This window comes from Nerophis ophidion, linkage group LG13 (genome assembly GCF_033978795.1).
Source record: "Nerophis ophidion isolate RoL-2023_Sa linkage group LG13, RoL_Noph_v1.0, whole genome shotgun sequence".
Taxonomy (NCBI): domain Eukaryota; kingdom Metazoa; phylum Chordata; class Actinopteri; order Syngnathiformes; family Syngnathidae; genus Nerophis; species Nerophis ophidion.
Genome location: NC_084623.1, coordinates 56,179,295 through 56,193,530, shown reverse-complemented (window position 1 = coordinate 56,193,530; position 14,236 = coordinate 56,179,295). Strand labels below are relative to the sequence as shown.

Here is a 14,236-nt window from a genome sequence, read left to right as displayed (position 1 = left end):
GGCTGTTAAACGATTAAAATATGTAATCGCGATTAATCGCATTTTTTTCATAGTTGACTCAAAATGAATCAATACGTCGCAGATGGAGATAACTTTTCTTGTAGAGCCTTGTTTGAATATCACCATTAAAATGCACTGTATTACTTAAAACTAGGGCTGTCAAACGATTAAAGTATTTAATCGTGTTTAATCGCATTTTGTTCGTAGTTGACCCACACTTAATCAATATGTCGCAGATAGATATAACTTTTTTTTCGTCGACTTTCGTTTAAATATCACCATCAAAACGCTTTATTATTTAAAACTAGGGCTGTCACACGATCAAAGTATTTAATCGCGATTAATCGCATTTTGTTCGTAGTTGACTCAAAATGTATCAATACGTCGCAGATAGATGTAACTTTTTTCTCGTAGCCCCTCATTTAAATATCACCATCAAAACACCTTATTCCTTAAAACATGGGCTGTTAAACGATTAAAAGATTTAATCGCAATTAATCACATTTTGTTCGTAGTTGACTCAAAATGAATCAATACGTCTCAGATGGGTATAACTTTTCTTGTAGAGCCTTGTTTAAATATCACCATGAAAATGCACTTTATTACTCAAAACTAGGTCTGTCAAATGATTAAAAGATTTAATCGCGATTAATCACATTTTGTTCGTAGTTGACTCAAAATTAATCAATATTTCGCTGATAGATATACATTTTTCTCATCGACCCATGTTTGAATATCACATCAAAATGTGTTATCACTTAAAACTAGGGCTGTCAAACGATCAAAATATTTAATCGCGATTAATCACAGTTTGTTCGTAGTTGACCCACACTTAATCAATATGTCGCAGATAGATATAACTTTTTTTTCATCGACCTTCGTTTAAATATCACCATCAATACACTTTATTACTTAAAACTAGGGCTGTCACACGATCAAAGTATTTAATCGCGATTAATCGCATTTTGTTCGTAGTTGACTCAAAATTTATCAATACGTCGCAGATAGATGTAACTTTTTTCTCGTAGCCCCTCATTTAAATATCACCATCAAAACACTTTATTCCTTAAAACATGGGCTGTTAAACGATTAAAATATGTAATCGCGATTAATCGCATTTTTTTCATAGTTGACTCAAAATGAATCAATACGTCGCAGATGGAGATAACTTTTCTTGTAGAGCCTTGTTTGAATATCACCATTAAAATGCACTGTATTACTTAAAACTAGGGCTGTCAAACGATTAAAGTATTTAATCGTGTTTAATCGCATTTTGTTCGTAGTTGACCCACACTTAATCAATATGTCGCAGATAGATATAACTTTTTTTTCGTCGACTTTCGTTTAAATATCACCATCAAAACGCTTTATTATTTAAAACTAGGGCTGTCACACGATCAAAGTATTTAATCGCGATTAATCGCATTTTGTTCGTAGTTGACTCAAAATGTATCAATACGTCGCAGATAGATGTAACTTTTTTCTCGTAGCCCCTCATTTAAATATCACCATCAAAACACTTTATTCCTTAAAACATGGGCTGTTAAACGATTAAAATATATAATCGCGATTAATCGCATTTTGTTCATAGTTGACTCAAAATTAATCAATACGTCGCAGATGGAGATAACTTTTCTTGTAGAGCCTTGTTTGAATATCACCATCAAAATGCACTGTATTTCTTAAAACTAGGGCTGTCAAACGATTAAAGTATTTAATCGTGATTAATCGCATTTTGTTCGTAGTTGACCCACACTTAATATGTCGCAGATAGATATAACTTTTTTTTCGTCGACCCTCGTTTAAATATCACCATCAAAACTCTTTATTACTTAAAACTAGGGCTGTCACCCGATCAAAGTATTTAATCGCGATTAATCGCATTTTGTTCGTAGTTGACTCAAAATTTATCAATACGTCGCAGATAGATGTAACTTTTTTCTCGTAGCCCCTTATTTAAATATCACCATCAAAACACTTTATTCCTTAAAACATGGGCTGTTAAACGATTAAAATATGTAATCGCGATTAATCGCATTTTGTTCATAGTTGACTCAAAAGTAATCAATACGTCGCAGATGGAGATAACTTTTCTTGTAGAGCCTTGTTTGAATATCACCATCAAAATGCGTTATTTCTTAAAACTAGGGCTGTCAAACGATCAAAATATTTAATCGCGATTAATCGCATTTTGTTCGTAGTTGACCCACACTTAATCAATATGTCGCATATAGATATAACTTTTTTTTCGTCGACCCTCGTTTAAATATCACCATCAAAACACCTTATTACTTAAAACTAGGGCTGTCCAATGATTAAAGTATTAAATCACGATTAATCGCATTTGTTCATAGTTGACTCAAAATTAATCAATATGTCGCAGATAGATATAACTTTTTTCTCATCGACCCTTACTTAAATATCATCATCAAAATGCTTTATCACTTAAAACTAGGGCTGGCAAACGTTTAAATGATTTAATCGTAATTAATCGCATTCTGTTCATACTTGAGTCAAAATCAATCAATATGTCGCAGATAAATATAACTTTGTTCTCGTCGACCTTCGTTTAAATATCACCATCAAAACGCTTCATTACTTAAAACTAAGGCTGTCAAACGATTAAAAGATTTAATCGCGATTAATCGCATTCTGTTCGTACTTGAGTCAAAATCAATCAATATGTCGCAGATAGATATAACTTTTTTCTCGTCGACCCTCGTTTAAATATCACCATCAAAACACTTTATTACTTAAAACTAGGGCTGTCAAACGATTAAAATATTTAACCGCGATTAATCGCATTTTGTTCGTAGTTGATTCAAAATTAAATAATATGTCGCAGATAAATATCACTTTTTTCTCGTAGACCCTCGTTTAAATATCACCATCAAAACATGTTACTACTTAAAACTAGGTCTGTCAAACGATTAAAATATTTATCGTAATTATTCGTATTTTGTTCGTAGTTAACTTAAAATTAATCAATATGTCGCAGATAGATATAACTTTCTCATCGACCCTTGTTTGAATATCACCATCAAAATGCTTTATTACTTAAAACTAGGGCTGTCAAACGATCAAAATATTTAATCGCGATTAATCACATTTTGTTCGTAGTTGTCCCACAATTAATCAATATGTCGCAGATAGATATAACTTTTTTCTCGTCGACCCTCGTTTAAATACCACCATCAAAACGCTTTATTATTTAAAACTAGGGCTGTAAAACGATCAAAATATTTAATCGCGATTAATCACATTTTGTTCGTAGTTGACCCACAATTAATCAATATGTCGCAAATAGATATAACTTTTTTCTCGTAGACCCTCGTTTAAATATCATCATCAAAACGCACTATTACTAAAAACGCGGGCTGTCAAACGGTTAAAATATTTAATCGCGATTAATCACATTTTGTTCGTAGTTGACCCAAAATTAATCATTACGTCCCCGATAGACATAACTTTTTGAATACCTTCGACTATTTCCGGAGATTGACATCACGGGAGTAACGCTTCTGCACTCCGACCGTATTATTAGATCAGTCACAGTGGAAATGCGCAAAAATTGAAAAGAGATGATATTCAATCAATCAATCAATGTTTACTTATATAGCCCTAAATCACTAGTGTCTCAAAGGGCTGCACAAACCACCACGACATCCTCGGTAGGCCCACATAAGGGCAAGGAAAACTCACACCCAGTGGGACATCGGTGACAATAATGATCCAGTGGGACGTCTGTGACAATAATGATTATGAGAACCTTAGAGAGGAGGAAAGCAATGGATGTCGAGCGGGTCTAACATGATACTGTGAAAGTTCAATCCACAATGGATCCAACACAGTCGCGAGAGTCCAGTCCAAAGCGGTTCCAACTCAGCAGCGAGAGTCCCGTTCACAGCGGAGCCAGCAGGAAACCATCCCAAGCGGAGGCGGATCAGCAGCGCAGAGATGTCGAGGCGGATCAGCAGCGCAGAGATGTCCCCAGCCGATACACAGGCAAGCAGTACATGGCCACCGGATCGGACCGGACCCCCTCCACAGGGGAGAGTGGGACATAGAAGAAAAAGAAAAGAAACAGCAGATCAACTGGTCTAAAAAGGGAGTCTATTTAAAGGCTACAGTATACAAATGAGTTTTAAGGTGAGACTTAAATGCTTCTACTGAGGTGGCATCTCGAACTGTTACCGGGAGGGCATTCCAGAGTACTGGAGCCCGAACGGAAAACGCTCTATAGCCCGCAGACTTTTTTTGGGCTTTGGGAATCACTAACAAGCCGGAGTCCTTTGAACGCAGATTTCTTGCCGGGACATATGGTACAATACAATCGGCAAGATAGGATGGAGCTAGACCGTGTAGTATTTTATACGTAAGTAGTAAAACCTTAAAGTCACATCTTAAGTGCACAGGAAGCCAGTGCAGGTGAGCCAGTACAGGCGTAATGTGATCAAACTTTCTTGTTCTTGTCAAAAGTCTAGCAGCCGCATTTTGTACCAACTGTAATCTTTTAATGCTAGACATGGGGAGACCCGAAAATAATACGTTACAGTAGTCGAGGCGAGACGTAACAAACGCATGGATAATGATCTCAGCGTCCTTAGTGGACAGAATGGAGCGAATTTTAGCGATATTACGGAGATGAAAGAAGGCCGTTTTAGTAACGCTTTTAATGTGTGCCTCAAAGGAGAGAGTTGGGTCGAAGATAATACCCAGATTCTTTACCGTGTCGCCTTGTTTAATTGTTTGGTTGTCAAATGTTAGAGTTGTATTATTAAATAGAGTTCGGTGTCTAGCAGGACCGATAATCAGCATTTCCGTTTTTTTGGCATTGAGTTGCAAAAAGTTAGCGGACATCCATTGTTTAATTTCATTAAGACACGCCTCCAGCTGACTACAATCCGGCGTGTTGGTCAGCTTTAGGGGCATGTAGAGTTGGGTGTCATCAGCATAACAGTGAAAGCTAACACCGTATTTGCGTATGATGTCACCTAGCGGCAGCATGTAGATGCTGAAGAGTGCAGGGCCAAGGACCGAACCCTGGGGAACTCCACACGTTACCTTAACGTAGTCCGAGGTCACATTGTTATGGGAGACACACTGCATCCTATCAGTAAGATAAGAGTTAAACCAAGACAGGGCTAAGTCTGACATACCAATTCGTGTTTTGATACGTTCTAATAAAATATTATGATCGACGGTATCGAAAGCAGCGCTAAGATCGAGGAGCAGCAACATAGATGACGCATCAGAATCCATCGTTAGCAATAGATCATTAGTCATTTTTGCGAGGGCTGTCTCCGTGGAGTGATTTGCCCTGAAACCGGATTGAAAGGTTTCACATAGATTGTTAGACGCTAAGTGTTCATTTAACTGCTCCGCAACAATTTTTTCGAGGATTTTTGAAATAAAGGGAAGGTGAGACACCGGTCGGTAGTTTACCATGAGGTCAGGATCGAGGTTAGGTCTTTTAAGAAGAGGATGAATAACCGCTTTTTTGAATGCTAGGGGAACAGTGCCCGAGGAAAGTGATAAGTTTATAATATTTAGCACTGATGGACCTAATAATACAAAGAGCTCCTTGATCAGTTTCCCAGGAAGAGGGTCAAGTAAACATGTTGTTTGTTTTATTCCATTTACACGTTGTAACAATTCCTCTAATGTTATTTCCTCAAAACGAGAGAAACTATTTTGGAGGGCAGTATCCGCCGTATATACAATCGTGTCAGTGTTAATAGAACCCCGTTGTAGCTGGGACGCATTGTCTTTAATCTCCTTTCTAATGACTTCAATTTTCTTACTAAAGAATTGCATAAAGTCATCAGCTGAGTGGGTGGAGCTACTGGAAGGAGTCCCTTGTTGGGTAAGCGATGCTACCGTACTAAACAAAAATTTAGGATCGTTTTTATTACGGTGGATGAGATTTGAGTAATAATTAGCTTTAGCTAAGGTAAGCATGCGTTTATAAGTTATTAAACCATCACTAAATGCTTGATGGTGCACCTCAAGTTTAGTCGTGCGCCATTTGCGTTCCAGCTTTCTGCATAATAATTTCTGAGCTCTAGTTTCTTCTGTAAACCACGGGGTGCGCTTTTTTGGAGCCTTTTTTAACTTTAGCGGTGCTATGTTATCAATGGTTTCGCGCAGGGCGTCGTTAAAGTTGTTAGTGAGGTTATCAATAGAGCCCACATACTTTGGGAATGGTGCCATTACCGAGGGCAGTAGGTCAGCAAGAGTTGTCGTTGTGGCCGTATTAATGTTGCGGCTGCTATAGCAGTTATTATTATTATTAGTTTGACGAACATGCGTCTGAACCTCGAATTTTATAAGGTAATGATCGGACAATACTTTAGTATACGGGAGTATCGTAACTTTGGAAGCGGTGATACCCCTGACAAGCACTAGGTCTATCGTATTACCGTTGCGATGCGTGGGTTCATTTATTATTTGTGTGAGACCACAGCTATCAATTATAGTCTGGAGCGCTACGCACGGTGGGTCCGATGGGGTATTCATATGGATATTAAAGTCCCCCATTATGATTATATTATCGGCGTGTGTCACTAGATCAGCAACGAACTCTGAGAATTCATTGATAAAGTCCGAACAGGGCCCTGGGGGGCGGTAGATAACAGCCAGGTGTAGAGGCAGCGGTGTGACAGACCTCATAGTAAGCACCTCAAACGATTTATATTTATTATTTATGTTAGGACTAAGGTTAAAGTTTTCGTTGTATATTAGTGCGACCCCCCCACCCCTTTTAAGCGGACGGGCAATATGCGCATGTGTAAAGTTAGGAGGACATGCCTCATTTAGCGCAAAAAAGTCGTTTGGTTTAAGCCAGGTTTCACTGAGACCGATGACGTTAAGATTGTTGTCTCTGATAATATCATTAACTAACAACGTTTTGGGAGACAATGATCTTATGTTTAAAAAACCTATATTATAGGTAGTGGGCTGTTTTAGGGAATTTTTGATCAAATTATACGTAGTAGCAATATTAATAATGTTGTGTTTATTATGCCCAGTGCATTCAGTATAATTACGACCATATCTAGGAATTGATACGACGGGAATGTTCCGATTGTTTGTTTGTTGCTTTGATAAACTGCACGCATCATGGTTAGCCTCCTCAGTAACGGGGATTTTCCGATTGTTTGTTTGTTGCTCTGATAAACTGCACGCATCATAGTTAGCCACCTCAGTAAAACACATGTCCAACTCTGAACCACTCAAAGCAGAAAAAACTTGTTCTAATTTAACAGACTCCTTACCCAGACCAGTAATCTCGCATTTTCCATCTAAATCCGTCTTCGGGATGGAGGAAAGTGGTGTTCTGTGGGGATTAGCCTTCTGCTTTGTTTTTAGCCCCGCTCGACATCCGCGTTTCCGATCACACCGCTGGCGTCTGCTCCGTAGACGGCCCCCGCTGCTACTAGACTCCGCTGCTTCACAGGCCGCTGGACGTAGCCGCCGACGAATCCCCATGCTAGTTAGCATGTTTAGCACGCCCGCGTCTATCAGTCCAAAACGGCCCAATATGTCCATATCCAGAAGTGTCTGGCGGTCGTACGTGATCACGGAGTGACCACGATGCGAGCCAGCCATGAAGTCTGCAGAACTGTCCGGCATTTCCGCCAAATGTTCCATCTTTAGCAAGAGCACCGCAGTGTCGCAGCCCGTCCGGGCGCCGCCATCTTGCCATATATTGTTATTATAAGCTCTAACGCAGATGGACTATTTTAGCGGCACATTGGTAGCGGTGAGCTAATGCTAGCTTACGCTGCTATTGTTGACACACTGAGCCGACGGCTGCTTCTGCTCGGTCTCAAACTTGCTAAAAGTCAATTCTAGATTATAATTCATGCATCTCTCATCTGCTAGTAGACAAATGTGGCCATGGTCTGACAGGCTGGTCCACTTTCACATCCCTGAGATGGCAAAATAGACACAAAAATGTTTTATTCTAGTTAGTTTACATGTTTAATGCTATAGTGTCACTTTAAATCTACATCCTCTTAATACTCGGCTTCTAAAATTTATTGCTCATCCTCTTTGTATTCGGGCTCAAAAATATAAGGTCCTGGATCGTAATTTTCCTCAAAGTAATCGTTGTTGTTTCTCACAATGTCTGCTTGATTAGCATTGTTGTTGATGTGGAAGAGATCTGTGTTTCCTGGCGTGCTTCCTCATCACATCTATTTATTCTGAAAATATGGAAGTCTTTGGGTGTCATAAATCAGACGTATATGATAACAGTATTTAATACATAGGCAACTTGTTTTTTGCACTCTTCTGCTACATTAAACAGCTCAACATAAGAAAACAAAGACCGGCAGGAGAGTTTTTTTGAAGGATGTAGTGTGGAACTGTGAAATACCAATCTTGTGGCGATTTAGCTGTAAGGCAAATTTCAGTTTGCTAACAGTCGCGTTAGCATTTTGATTTGCGCATCAAACTATACTTACTAGTTTAGCAGGAACAGAGCTGGAAATCAATGTTGATCCTTGACTGTCCTTTTATCCGGGTCAACTTTTCGTTTCTTTGGTTGATTTGGAGCTTCGGCCATGATAGCAGCAATTGCAAGTCAGCGTTCTTTTTTCGATGTGCTTAGCTGTTGTGTAGCTGCTAGCCTAGCCTATCGCCTAGCATGTGTGTAAATTGCTTTGGTAAAATAGAGGAAATTGTGAGGTTATTGGAGGACGAGTTGCATTGTTCTTTACTTTTTTTGTGTAATGTTCTTCTAATCCAGGATGTTTTTTTGTCTTTAGAATGTGTGACTTCAGACACCCCTGGTCCAAACCTTGGACTGGGGCTGTGAATCTAGAAATATTACCTTTAGCTCCGGCATATTTATTGTCCAGTCGTCACGAGGAAAATGCTTTTCCAACACATTTTGTTTCCGCCGCGTTTATTAATCAGAGCTGAAGAGCTGTCAGCGTTTTGCGCGGCGTCGGACACGGTCCTGGTCCTGGTCCTGGTCCTGGTCCTGGTCCCTGGCCAGCCAATGTTCAGTGTCAGCATGCCGGTGGAACTGAAGAAGCAGGTAATGGAAGAAGACAGCGGTGGAATTGTGGATAAGACGGCAAGGAAGGATTAGAGATGAAAGAGAGAGTTGGACTGGGATTTCCTGCTTTTGTGTTTTTAGCTTCATTTTTAGGTAAAAAAAATAATAAAAGATGGCACATGTCCAGTTCTAACAGTGCAGGCAGCTTATTAAAAGTAAGTCTGGGAATGAGAAAGTGATTTGTGATTTCATGGAATATTTGCTTTGGACTTTATATGAGTTCACTTTTTGAGGTGAAGATGATTTTTTTTCATTTTATTTTTATTGAAATCCTTCCCATCCATCCATCATCTTCCGCTTATCCGAGGTCGGGTCGCGGGGGCAGCAGCCTAAGCAGGGAAACCCAGACTTCCCTCTCCCCAGCCACTTCGTCTAGCTCTTCCCGGGGGATCCCGAGGCGTTCCCAGGCCAGCCGGGAGACATAGTCTTCCCAACGTGTCCTGGGTCTTCCCCGTGGCCTCCTACCAGCTGGATGTGCCCTAAACACCTCCCTAGGGAGGCGTTCGGGTGGCATCCTGACCAGATGCCCGAACCACCTCATCTGGCTCCTCTCCATGTGGAGGAGCAGCGGCTTTACTTTGAGTTCCTCCCTGATGGCAGAGCTTCTCACCCTATCTCTAAGGGAGAGACCCGCCACACTGTGGAGGAAACTCATTTGGGCCGCTTGTACCCGTGATCTTATCATTTCGGTCATGACCCAAAGCTCATGACCATAGGTGACGATGGGAACGTAGATCGACCGGTAAATTGAGAGCTTTGCCTTCCGGCTCAGCTCCTTCTTCACCACAACGGATCGGTACAACGTCCGCATTACTGAAGACGCCGCACCGATCCGCCTGTCGATCTCACGATCCACTCTTCCCTCACTCGTGAACAAGACTCCCAGGTACTTGAACTCCTCCACTTGGGGCAGGGTCTCCTCCCCAACCCGGAGACGGCACTCCACCTTTTTCCGGGCGAGAACCATGGACTCGGACTTGGAGGTGCTGATTCTCATTCCGGTCGCTTCACACTCGGCTGCGAACCGATCCAGCGAGAGCTGAAGACCCCGGTCAGATGAAGCCATCAGGACCACATCATCTGCAAAAAGCAGAGACCTAATCCTGCGGTCACCAAACCAGAACCCCTCAACGCCTTGACTGCGCCTAGAAATTCTGTCCATAAAAGTTATGAACAGAATGGGTGACAAAGGACAGCCTTGGCGGAGTCCAACCCTCACTGGAAATGTGTCCGACTTACTGCCGGCGATGCGGACCAAGCTCTGACACTGATCATACAGGGAGCGGACCGCCACAATAAGACAGTCCGATACCCCATACTCTCTGAGCACTCCCCACAGGACTTCCAGAGGGACACGGTCGAATGCCTTCTCCAAGTCCACAAAGCACATGTAGACTGGTTGGGCAAACTCCCATGCACCCTCAAGAACCCTGCCCAGAGTATAGTATTATTAGTAGATTGCACAGTACAGTACATATTCCGTACAATTGACCAGTAAATGGTAACACCCCAATACGTTTTTCAACTTGTTTAAGTCGGGGTCCACGTTAATCAATTCATGGTGTACTGGAGAGGAAGCTATGCCGGATAGTCCAACCTCGGATTCAGGAGGAACAGTGTGGTTTTCGTCCTGGTCGTGGAACTGTGGACCAGCTCTATAGTCTCAGCAGGGTTCTTGAGGGTGCATGGGAGTTTGCCCAACCAGTCTACATGTGCTTTGTGGACTTGGAGAAGGCATTGGACCGTGTCCCTCGGGAAGTCCAGTTGGGAGTGCTCAGAGAATATGGGGTACCGGACTGTCTGATTGTGGCGGTCCGCTCCCTGTATGATCAGTGCCAGAGCTTGGTCCGCATCGCCGGCAGAAAGTCAGACCCGTTTCCAGTGAGGGTTGGACTACGCCAAGGCTGTCCTTTGTGTTCATAACTTTTATGGACAGAATTTCTAGGCACAGTCAGGGCGTTGAGGGGATCCGGTTTGGTGGCTGCAGGATTAGGTCTCTGCTTTTTGCAGATGATGTAGTCCTGATGGCTTCATCTGACCGGGATCTTCAGCTCTCACTGGATCGGTTCGCAGCCGAGTGCGAAGCGACTGGGATGGGAATCGGCACGACTGCAAATAACATGGAAGGGATGGACCGCTCGCCTGTGTATCGGTTGGGGACATCTCTACGCTACTGATCCGCCTCCGCTTGAGATGGTTTCCTGTGGACGGGACTCTCGCTGCTGTCTTGGATCCGCTTTGAACTGAACTCTCGCGGCTGTGTTGGAGCCACTATGGATTGAACTTTCACAGTATCATGTTAGACCCGCTCGACATCCATTGCTTTCGGTCTCCTAGAGGTCCTCTCCAAGGTTTCTCATAGTCAGCATTGTCACTGGCGTCCCACTGGATGTGAATTCTCCCTGCCCACTGGGTGTGAGTTTTCCTTGCCCTTTTGTGGGTTCTTCCGAGGATGTCGTAGTCGTAATGATTTGTGCAGTCCTTTGAGACATTTGTGATTTGGGGCTATATAAATAAACATTGATTGATTGATTGATTGAACATCTTTGTGTCACAGTGTTTTAGTGACAAACCCCAAGATGCAGTCTTTGTCCAGAAAAAACATGATTTAATGTTCAAAATAAAAGGTAAAAAACACAAACCAGGAACTAGGTATAGCCAAAACTGAAAACATGAACCAGCAAACAGCTAATGGCTAACAAGAAAACAGGAAAAAAAAGAGCTAGGAGAAAAGCAAACTACAAATAGCTACGACAACAGCTACAAGCACAAGTAGTAGCACGACAGGTAGTAGCTGTAACGATATCGACAATGACAGGTGGTGGTGACATCGACACGACAATACTCCAACACCGACTGGAGGACAAAGCAGGTTTAAATAGTACCTGGCTGATTGACACCAGGTGTGGCCAAGTGCCAATCAGCCACAGCTGAAGGGGGACACAGCACTTAGGGAGACAAACAGGAAACAGAACCAAAACAAGCGCGCTGACAGGAAATACAACCAAACACAGAGGAAAAACTAAAACACAACCAAACTGTCAGGAGCAAGCCTGACGCTCTGTTTCTAAAAGTAGAAAAAGACAAATGTATGCGTTTGACATGTTTAACAATCCTTACCTTGCTTCCTTTAAAGACCGTGAAGTTGAAAGCGGAAGCTCGGCTGGACCTCCTGCGGCAGGTGGGCGTTGCCGTGGATACCTGGCTGAAGAGTGCCATGAACCAGGTGTGTTGCGTTCAAAGTCTCGCTGCATGGGAGAAAAAATTGTGTTGTTGTTGTTGAAAAAGTCTGATATTTTATTTTTAGTCCACATTGATTCTTGTTTTAATGTTTTTTTTGTGTTTTAAATGTTTTAGTGGCTTACTGTATATGGAAAAAAACAGTACCAAAGTTGATTTTACAGTACAAAACACAGTCGGTGGAATTTTACTGTGTAATCTATTGTCAATTTTACATTCTACCATTTGTTTTGAAATTAGAAGTCAAGCTGATATTTTAGTACAGTATTTATCTTTATTTTAACAAAAAATATTTTTGGAATACATGACAATATAATATTTTGATGATGATATTAATAAATAAAAGATAAATATATGCAAAATTTATGAAAAAATATTTTATTTTTAATCCATACTGCTTGTTTGTTTTAATTTTTAGTTTTTGTTTTTTTTTATTATCATTTTGGCACCGATACCAGTACTAAAATGTTGGTATCGGGACAACCCTACATCTTATTTTATGTAGTTTTGTAAGATTGAAAATATAAATGTGTGAAAATCCCCTCACTCTTTCTGCGCATGCCGTAGGTGATGGAGGAGCTGGAGAACGAGCGCTGGGCCAGCTACACTTCCCATGATCCTTCACTGTCGGTGAGACAACCCACCCTCACTCCTTTTGCCGATGAAAAAGGCAACAATGGTGAAACCACAACCGAAAGTGACAACAATATCGTAAAGATGCACTCGCACAAACAGTTAAGTTGAGAGGGCGGCATCCACGCGACCGCATGTTGAACTGTGACCTTTAAAGGCCAAGTATGCTCCTTTAAATGTGTCAGGTTCAAACATTGATGACATCTATTAAACAAGACAAGAAGCAAGGAATTAAACAGAAGCAGAATTAAATTTGCCTCGATGAGGAGAATCGCGTAGACACACGCGCTGATGAAAGATTGTACGCCTCCTATTTTATGTGGATTTTCCCTGATTACATGGCAACAGCTGTTTCAAAGGGAGGGGCGGTCGTAAACAGCCATGGCCTTTGATTAAAAACAGTTCAAAGAAAAAGGTCGTAAAACAGTTCAAAGAAGAGGTGCCTGGAGCTTGGGCAGGTCCTGCTTCCTCTCCGCCTTGTAGCTCTCGTTAATCAATGTATGGAACTACTTGTGCAATGTTCCACGCTCTGACGAAATATTGTATGCCTCCTCTTTTATTTGGACTTTCCCTGATTACATGGCAACAGCTGTTTCTAAGCGAGGGGTGGTTGTAAACAGCCATCTCCTTTCAATCAATCAATCAATCAATGTTTATTTATATAGCCCTAAATCACAAGTGTCTCAAAGGGCTACACAAGCCACAACGACCTCCTCGGTTCAGATCCCATATTAAAGCAAGGAAAAACTCACAACCCAGTGGGATGTCAATGTGAATGACTATAAGTAACCATGGAGAGGTAGCATAATATTGATTTTTGATTAAAAAACAGTTCCAAGAAAAGGTCGTAAAACAGTTCAAAAAAGAGGTGGCTGGGGCTTGGGCAGGCCCTGCTTCATCTCCGCTTTGTAGCTCTCGGGTCAAGACAAAATCTGTCTGTGGATTACAATACATCACAGAAACCTTTGATATATTTGCCTGAAGACAGAGACACTAAGTGGATTGCACGTCTGTCAGGTTCAAACACTGATGGCATCTATTAAACAAGACAAGAAGCAAGGAATCAAACAGAGACAGAGTTATATTTGTCTCGATGAGGAGAATCGCGTAGACACACACGCTGACGAAAGATTGTACGCCTCCTTTTTTATGTGGATTTTCCCTGATTACATGGCAACAGCTGTTTCGAAGGGAGGGGCGGTCGTAAACAGCCATTACCTTTGATTAAAAACAGTTCAAAGAAAAGGTCGTAAAACAGTTCAAAGAAGAACTGTTTTATTTTAGATATGTAAT

General features: G+C 41.5%; 1 protein-coding gene across 1 annotated transcript in view; it reads left to right on the top strand.

Moving 5' to 3' along the window:
- The window catches only part of LOC133564759 (F-BAR and double SH3 domains protein 2-like), a 163,783-nt gene that overhangs the window by 125,432 nt on the left and 24,115 nt on the right, over positions 1 to 14,236 (top strand). The window contains 2 exon segments of the mRNA XM_061919244.1: positions 12,207 to 12,296; positions 12,878 to 12,940. Of these exon segments, the coding sequence (XP_061775228.1) occupies positions 12,207 to 12,296; positions 12,878 to 12,940 (153 nt within the window).